The sequence below is a fragment of the Tupaia chinensis genome, unplaced genomic scaffold (assembly GCF_000334495.1).
Source record: "Tupaia chinensis unplaced genomic scaffold, TupChi_1.0 Scaffold146907_1, whole genome shotgun sequence".
NCBI lineage: Eukaryota > Metazoa > Chordata > Mammalia > Scandentia > Tupaiidae > Tupaia > Tupaia belangeri.
Window position 1 is genome coordinate 567,104 of NW_006206760.1, and position 9,045 is coordinate 576,148.

General features: G+C 49.5%; 1 protein-coding gene and 1 pseudogene across 1 annotated transcript in view; both read right to left on the reverse strand.

Annotated features, from left to right (window-relative positions):
- The window catches only part of UCHL1 (ubiquitin C-terminal hydrolase L1), a 14,339-nt gene extending 14,041 nt beyond the window's left edge, over positions 1-298 (reverse strand). Inside the window, exons 1-2 of the mRNA XM_006169202.3 lie at positions 202-298; positions 87-98 (exon numbers count right to left, since the gene is read on the reverse strand). Coding sequence (XP_006169264.1) covers positions 87-98; positions 202-234 — 45 coding nt within the window. The 5' untranslated portion in view covers positions 235-298. The remainder of the gene's footprint in view (positions 1-86; positions 99-201) is intronic.
- Positions 299-7,175: 6,877 nt separating this feature from the next.
- On the reverse strand, positions 7,176-8,520 carry LOC102500318 (non-POU domain-containing octamer-binding protein pseudogene; annotated as a pseudogene).
- Positions 8,521-9,045: the final 525 nt, after the last annotated feature.

Below are 9,045 nucleotides of genomic sequence, written 5' to 3' on the forward strand. Positions count from 1 at the left end.
CGCGGAGGGCGCGGCTGGCTCCGGGCGAAGGTGGGCCCCCCCGCCACGGCGCTCAGGGAGGCGGCAGGGCCGCGGGCGCCACTCACTTTGTTCAGCATCTGAAAAGCAAATGCAAAAACACAGAACAATGGCATGAAGGACGGCCCCGGCGGCGTCAGGGCTCCCGCAGCCGCACAGGCTGCCCCCCGGCCCGGCGCTCACCTCGGGGTTGATCTCCATCGGCTTGAGCTGCATCTTGGCGGAGCGCGGCGCGAACCACCCACCCGAGCCCAGGAAACACGGCGAGCGGAGCCGCCCCGGCTGGCGCTATAAAGCGCCCGCCTGACGCACTGTGGGTGCCTGCGCAGGGGGAGCAGGGGCAGGACCAAGGCAGGGGGAGGCGGCCGGGCGCCGCCGGATGGCCACGAACCCCCCGTGCACAGCGCGGATGGTACGGCCAGGCCCCCCAACCTTGCAGTCTCACTGGCTGGTGAGATAATCCGGCGGTGGTGGAGATGGGTGTTGGCGGTGGGTGTACCTTGCGAGTATGGAGCAGTCCTGTGGATGGAGTCTTTCATTTTTTTTGGCGAAGTTTCTGGAAACCCATCCTTTCTGCCATTCCAATCACCCGAAAGCTCAGGGTCGCTGAAGCGTGGAGCAAAGCGTAAAATCAACAGGTACACATTGAATGCGGAGATGCGCACACGTTCAGCAAAGCTGGCCGCCGTTCCGTTTACCCTGACACCATGCGTCCTCCATGTTCAATCAAACCAGTGCGAGACTCGCTTTTAATTGCCCAGGGTACAGCGTAAGCTGGTCTGTACAAAACACGGCATTAGCTATGCTGATGTCATTTGACCCTCGGGAAGAATTGGCTGGTCGTAGGGACGCGGTAGAAACCTGGGGGAATGAGGCCATCATGCAAGACTCAGAGTGGGCAGGTGGTTGGAGGCTGCAGGAAACAGGGCCAGGGGAGAGGGGGTGCAATTTGGGGATGAGTGCCTGTACAAGGAAAAGCAGTTTTAAAAGAAGGAGAGGCTTTGAAAAATAAAATTCTGAATTGAAAATAGAACGAGAGAGAAAAGCAATGGCAACTAACGAAACCACAGTTGCCTAACAATCTCAGGTGGCTTTTTTAAAAAAAACCAGTGTATTTGAAGGCCGAAGGACGAATTTTAAAAGGGCCCACATCTGTAGGAACTGTGTCCTGCAAGCTGAATGGCAGAATGGTGTGGGGCTTGCAGACACACTAAGGAAGTAAAGAGGGTGTGCATTTAACATACATGCACACATATATGTTCAGGACAAAAGGATGATCAGAAAAAAGAGCCCACTGCGTAGGAGGAAGGCCCTTAACAGGAGACAGGGCAGGGAGAGAACCTGCTTTTAGGAGTTAATGCCTCGGGAGCCTGGGGTGTGTCGTCTATTTTAATGCTTAAAGGATCAAACGGAGAGAGGGTCCTCTTAGTGTAGTTTTACAAATCAGAACGTGGTGAGAGGCGGAAGAAGTTCATTTGCTTACAATTGAAAAATAGAACTGCGAAGTAAGCTGGTAAATTCGGTTCTAAGAGCCCATTCTCTATCCAAGATTCCGTAATTCCCGTAATTCGTGCCTTTTATTTTCTATTTTTACCATCAGAAAAATGACCTTCACACACAAAATGAGAGAGAAGAAAAACCTTAGTAAGAAGAACTTCATGGGTGCATGGTATGGAATGTGAACTATTCTTCAATAAAGTTGTTCAAAGAAAAAGAAAGAAGGTCAGGGCCAATGACCAAGAAGTACGAGAACACCTGCTTACAGAATGAGTTCTTGCCTTTAGGTAGAGACAAGTTACGTTCCTGATTCACTTAATGCACTTATTTTAAAAAGCACCTACTGTGTGCTGGACACTGATCCTGGAATTGGAAGCACAAAGGTTAACACAGTAAATAAACATGGCAACTCCTCTTGCTGTTTCTTTTTTTTTTTAATAGAATTGTTTTGTTTAGCTTTATTATTTATCTATTTATTTGGAGAGGTTTTTGCTATAGGGTGTGTGCGCTCACCAGAAAGACAGAGACAGAGAGACAGAAAGCAAGAAATCGCCCCCCAGGGGGGATGGTCACGCCACAATCCCTTCTCCTCCATTCTCCTCTCGGGATCTTGAGCACGCACGCACACGCACCCGGCGTGAGTTTAAGCCACCAGGTCCGGGACTCGAACTGCAGTCAGCTACGTGGGAATCCAGCGACGTCATCATTACACCATCTGCTGGTCCCCAAGTTCATATTTTACATGCATGTGTCGGATTCTTCCAGGACCATTTGATGAAAAGATTATGCTTTGCTCAGTTGCCCTGGCACCGCTATAAAAAAATTATTAATTACAAATGTAATCCTTTATTTCTGGACTCTGAGAACAGATTTCTGACTACTTTTTCCCATTCCCAATTCCCCAGGGGCCCTGGGAGAGTCACACCTACTGACAGTAACAGAGACCTGCAGACTGTCCACCGTTGGCAGTGGGAGGCGCCATCCTGTCCCGGGCTTAGTGCTTTGCATGCAGACTAAGCCTTCTTCTCTCTCAGAGTAAAGCACAATCTTTTGCTGATTTCTTTCAGGAACAGAGACAGGATTTTCTTTAACCAATTACTAAGCTAAGAATTCCAAACTCACCTATAACCTACAACCCTCCACTTCCAGATTGTAGTTCAAATCCCAGCCCCGGTGGCTTGAAAGACATACCAGGAGAGACCAACAGCTGGCGGAATGGTTACGTTGCTGGACTCCCATGGTAGTCAGCCAGTTTTACCTAACCAGCATGTCACATCCTCTCCACCCCATCTTCAGGCCTGGTCCTGACGGATTAGCCCCTTTCTCCAGCACTGAGTCTCCTTTCTACATCCTTTCTGTTGAATTTCGCACTGTTTCTTCCAAGACAAAATATTAGTCCTCATACTTTTTTTTGAGAGATTTTTGCTATAGGGCGCGTGCACTCGCCAGACAACAGAGACAGAGAGACAGAAAGCAAGAAATCCCCCCCCCCCCGGGGGGGGATGGCCACGCCGCAATCCCTTCTCCTCCATTCTCCTCTCGGGGTCTTGGGCACGCACGCACGCACGCTCTGCGTGAGTTTAAGCCACCAGGTCTGGGACTCGAACCGCAGTCGACTACATGGGAGTCCAGCGACATAGCCATTACACTAACTGCTGGTCCCGTAGTCCTCATACTTTTCAGCGACATGGGAATATCAGTCCAAGTTCTTTGCCACTCAATCAAATAGCAGTTTATGACACTTAACCAAGAGTTTGCAATGCAGTGTTCACTGTTGGCAAGGTAATCCCATGTGTCCAGTTGACTGGCTCAATCTCCACATTCCAGAGACAAGCCAGAGCAGGGAACAGGGGTATACTCTCTTGGGACTGGTGAAATCTAGGCTCTCAAGACTGAGTTTCTTTTGTTTTTTGTTTTTTTTGGGTTTTTTTAGATTTTTTTTTTTTGAGAGGTTTTCGCTCTCGCCAGAAAGAGAGAGACAGAGAGATAGAAAGCAAGATAGAAAGCGAGAAATCACCCCTTGGGGGGGGGATGGCCACACCGCAATCCCTTCTCCTCCATTCTCCTCTCAGGATCTTGGGCACGCACGCACACGCGCCCGGCGTGAGTTTAAGCCACCGGGTCTAGGACCTGAACCGCAGTTGACTACATGGGAGTTCAGCAATATAGCCATTATGCTAACTGCTGGTCCCAAGACTGAGTTTTTTGTATGATTCACTTTTTTATGGAATTTTAAATGGGTTTGCCATTAAAAATGTCCACTGTCCTTCTTCCTTGGGTAAGGGTCTCTGCAATTGCAACCAAGACAGGGCCAGTGAAGCTCATCGAAGCTGACCAGACGCAATGCCAAAAACAAGAAGAGCTTCTAGTTAATTCCTGCTCATGTTGATCTAAAACACAATGAGCAATTTAATCAAGAATATTAACAATAAGGAAGCAAAAGAACTAACCTAGTCCAACTTGACCAGCGAAGCACTGAGGTAGTGATGACAGGCCAGACAATGTGAGATGAGGGGAACTTCAAAATCCTGCCATCTTGGGACCAGCGGTTGGCGTAATGGCTATGTTGCTGGACTCCCATGTAATCGACCACAGTTCAAGTCCTGGACCCAGTGGCTTAAACTCATGCTGGACATGTATGCATGCATGCCCAAGATCCCAAGAGGAGAATGGAGGAGAAGGGATTGCGGCGTGGCCATCCCCCCTGGGGGGTGATTTCTTACAATCTGTCTCTCTGTCTTTCTGAGGGCACGTGCCCTATAGCAAAAACCACCCAAAAAAAAAAAAAACAAAAAAAAAAACTCCTACTCTCTTTCATTTGCAGCCACCTGTGCACTGAAATAAGGTATATTTCTTGTAGCCTGTAGTGAATATCTCAGACCATTTGCTCAAAAGCTTTTCCTGTGTCTTCTTTTATTTAAGAGGCTGGAGACTTAAAAATCATATTTTCCAGACTCCCTTGCAGCTAGGATTCCCGACATAAATTCATTTCCACCATTCGTAAACAATTGTATGAGATTTAGAAAGGGGGTGTGAGACAGTGGGTGTGAGCCATCTTTCTGCCTTTGTGGCTGTGGTCTGCTGACAAGCGTAATTATGAAGTTACAAGGCTCCTCTAACCCAGCATTAACTCCAGGGTCTGTTCCTTAGCCTCCTGGATGGAGAGAGGGAGCCGCCTCAGAGTTCCAGGCTGGGCTTCATGGACCATGCCCATTCCTAAGCTCTGTGGATTTTGCGAGCCCCATGAGTGCAACAGCAGCAGTGGCACATTCGGCATCCCTAGGGTGCAGCCACAGAAGTGCATTTCTGGGAACCAACAGTTGGCGTAATGGCTATGTTGCTGGACTCCCACGTAGTCGACTGCGGTTCGCATCCCGGACCTGGTGACTTAAACTCACGCCGGGCACTTGTGCGTGCATGCCCAAGATCCCGAGAGGAGAATGGAGGAGAAGGGATTGCAGCGTGACCATCCCCCCTGGGGGGTGATTTCTCGCTTTCTGTCTCTATGTCTCTCTCTGTCTGGCGAGCACACGTGCCCTATAGCGAAAATCTCTCAAAAAAAAAAAGTAGAAGTGCATTCCTGAATTTAACAATCCCAGTGGTGAACTCCAGGTTGGAATTTCCTCGGTAGGTGTGTTCTCCGGGGTTATGGAGTCAAATCTGAAGGTCCAGGCCCTCAGTTAGTCTCCAGGATTGCTGTGTACCCCCAGTAGTTTTACAGATCCCCAATTCACTGTATTGAATCCTTTTCTGCTTAAAATACCTAGGCAAGCTTCGGACACCTCCACTGACACGGGGCATACTAATGTGGGACGTGAAATGATTTTAGGTGAATCACAAACGTGCTGTTTATTAATATATAAAAGCTGCACCTTATATATGTGTGTGCAATTAAAACACCAAGCTTGGGATTTCATGGACGTTAAATTTTTTGGCGAAGTCTAAATTGTACTAAGTAAATGATAACATTGGTATTCGTGCACACGGCAAAAATCATAGAGGCCTTTCACAAATTCCAAAGATAAAGTAACTCTGCTCTGGAGCCAGCAGATGGTGTGGTGATTAAGATGCTGGCTTTGCAAATAGCTGGCTGTGGTTTGAGCCCCAGACTGGGAGGTTTGCTTTCCTCACTTTCCCTCTCTCTCTCTGTTTCTCTATGGCGAGTGCATGTGCCCTACTGCAAAATTTAAATAATACTAATAAATAAAGTTAAATAAATAATTCTTTTTAAAAATGATAACATTTGGGGGACCAGCAGTTAGCGTAATGGCTATGTCGCTGGACTCCCATGTAGACGACTGCGGTTCAAGTCCTGGACCTGGTGGCTTAAACTCACGCCGGGTGCATGTGCATGTGCGCCCAGGATCCCGAGAGGAGAATGGAGGAGAAGGGATTGCGGCGTGGCCAGCACCCCAGGGGGTGATTTCTCGCTTTCTGTCTCTCTGTCTCTCTCTGTCTGTCTGGCGAGTGCATGTGCCCTATAGCAAAAACCTCTCCAAAAAAAAAAAAGAAAGTTTTTTTTGTTTTTAATGATATACTAAAATGAACATCTGTAAGAGCAAATGCCTTCCTTAGGGCACGAAGGGGTCATGTATGGGGTAACAGAACCGTGTGCGCACTGTCTGTGACCTCTGTGGACACTTGCCTGAATTCTCACCTGAGAGCGAACGGAGCTGTGTGCTAAGGTCACTGGGGGTGTTTGGACGCTGTGGTATACGCGGCAGTGTTCCTGGGGTTCGTGAGTGTGGATGAGGAAGCAAATGAAACATTACGGACCAAAAAAAAAGGAATGATCAAGATGAATGGGATTTTAATCGGATCCACTTTGCCATGGCTCCCCAGGCTCTCAACAGTCATGTGTGAGACTGAGGAACGCACCACACAGAGAAGGATTAAATTATATACGGGGCCAGCAGGTGGCATCTAAGGGTGCTGGACTCCCACATGGCCGACTGCGAAGGGGTCATGTATGGGGTAACAGAACCGTGTGCGCACTGTCTGTGACCTCTGTGGACACTTGCCTGAATTCTCACCTGAGAGCGAACGGAGCTGTGTGCTAAGGTCACTGGGGGTGTTTGGACGCTGTGGTATACGCGGCAGTGTTCCTGGGGTTCGTGAGTGTGGATGAGGAAGCAAATGAAACATTACGGACCAAAAAAAAAGGAATGATCAAGATGAATGGGATTTTAATCGGATCCACTTTGCCATGGTTCCCCAGGCTCTCAACAGTCACGTGTAAGTCTGAGGAACGCACCACACAGAGAAGGATTAAATTATATACGGGGCCAGCAGGCGGCATCTAAGGGTGCTGGACTCCCACATGGCTGACTGCAGTTCGAGTCCCAGACCTGGCGGCTTGCTTTCTCACTTTCCATCTCTCTTGCTCTCTCTCACTCTGTCCCTCTCTGGTCAAATTAAAATAAATACATAAAATTAAATTAATTACTTCTTTAAAAAAGAATGATATACCACACAGAACAGACTTGTTAAATACCACCCCTCCCTGGCCCCCTGCCTCCAATATTACTCCCTAGAGCAGTACAGGCCGGGAAGACCTAACTATTGGGAGGAATCCCTCACATTTTTCCAGGGTAGAATTCTGGCTAGTCCTAAAAGGGACCTCCCTTTATGGGTTTAGGGAGCTAGACACTGCCACTTTATTAGTATTGGCGACGTTTGTTTGGAGCAAATTCAGCCCCAGGAGCTGCACGGTGGAATGCAGGGGGAGTTCTACCAATTGCCCCAATTCCTTCTGTTGTAGCAGCCTGACCGAAGTGTCCAGAAGTCAGTGGGGTCAACCCCATGGTTGCATCTGGCATCGTAGTGGCAGGTCCTGGAGGGGCGGGGATACCAGCTGGCACAGGAGCAGGGGGCATGAAGGGGTCACCTCTGTTATTCATGCCCATGGCACCTCCCAGAGTCATCTGGCGCATCCATGCCCCCTGCTCTCTTGCATCGGGGGGGGGGGGTTCCCTTGAATCCTTCCTGCGTCTTCCTCAGGGCGCTGGTACTCGTACCCCATCTGAGCTCCTGCTGTTTTCATTTTTGCACCTCTTGGTTGTGCAGCTCTCCTATCCTCTGAAGGTCTTCTTGGTGCCTCATCAAATCCCGCGTCATCAGCATGACCTGGTGCTCATGGCGGGCAGCCTCCAGCTCCATCCCCAGCTTCTCCCAAGCCTCCTTGATGTTGGGCCCACCGGTGCTGCTGCTGCTCCAGCTGAGTGAGCACCTTCCAGCGCATGGGCGACCGTACTCAGAGACCCCAGCTGTGCAGAGTTGGGGGGCCACTCTCGCTCCCTGGGAAGTGGCTGACTCGCTATCACCAGCTCCTCTGGAAGTCCCTCTTCACCATCTAACTGGTCCGTGGGCTCCACAGGCACTGGCTGAGGAAATCCAGCTGGCAGGAAGGAGCCTGCCCTGCATCTGTCCAGAGATTTCCTGGCTGCTGGCTTCCCCGAGAGCTCAGCAATGCCTTTCCTGAGGGCCTGGCTCCAGGGTCCTCAGTGTGGACGGCCCTTTCCACCTGGCCTAACACAGAAAAGGCTTCTTCCAGCAGTTCCTTGGACACATACCGAGGAAGGTTGGGACCGTAAGGGGTGCACTGCGGCAGCCAACGCGCACACGTGGCTGCTCTCCGGGAAGTGGCCTGCCGTCCAGGTCTACGTTGGCTGTCTCTGCTAGGGCTCGCGTTTCCGAGTGGATAAAGCCAACACCTTTGTCCCTTAGGGAGACTTCACCTGCCTTCCTCGTTTCTTCTTCAGGGTATCAGGAGGAAGATGGCTCACCAAGAGACGGGTACGGTGCCTGAGGTCTTCTCTCCTGGTTCCCTACCACTCTTCAGGTCAGTAGTCAAGCCTTCGTATTGCACGCGGGCCTGTCCCCATTTGCAGGTATTGGTGACAGTGGTGGCTGTTGTTGCAGCTGGGGGTGGGGGAGGAGATGTTGGTGATGCTTCCTTGTAGCGTGGTTTTGTGTCTCCAAATTAAAGGCTTTAATGCCCTGCATGTTCATACCCTCCACTCCTACTGAAGACAGCAGAGTGTCTTCCGGTCTTCTCTAACCTCGACTTCCTCTACCGACTGCTCTCTCCTCAGAATAATAGCAACACCCCTCCAATATATATATTATAATATATACACAATGCATATGTTATAAATATATACAATAAATATAAGAGGAAAGTGAGAAAGCAAGCTGCCAAGTCTGGGATTCGAACTGCAGTCAACCACGTGGGAGTCCAGCCATCTTAACCACCACACTATCTGCCGGCCCCTCCCCACATATTTTTTAAAGAATTATTTATTTTATTTTATTAATTCATTATTGTTATTTAATTTGACCAGAGAGAGAGAGAGAGAAAATGAGAAAGAAAGCCACCAGGTCCAGGACTTGACCCACAGTTGGCCATGTAGGAGTCTAACACCCTAATCACCATGCCTCCTCCTCCCCCCTCCCCGCCAAATATTCTGAGAAGCAAGTATTTCTGTCTCAAAGTCATAAGCAATCAAAGAGAGAGATAGGGAAGGCAAG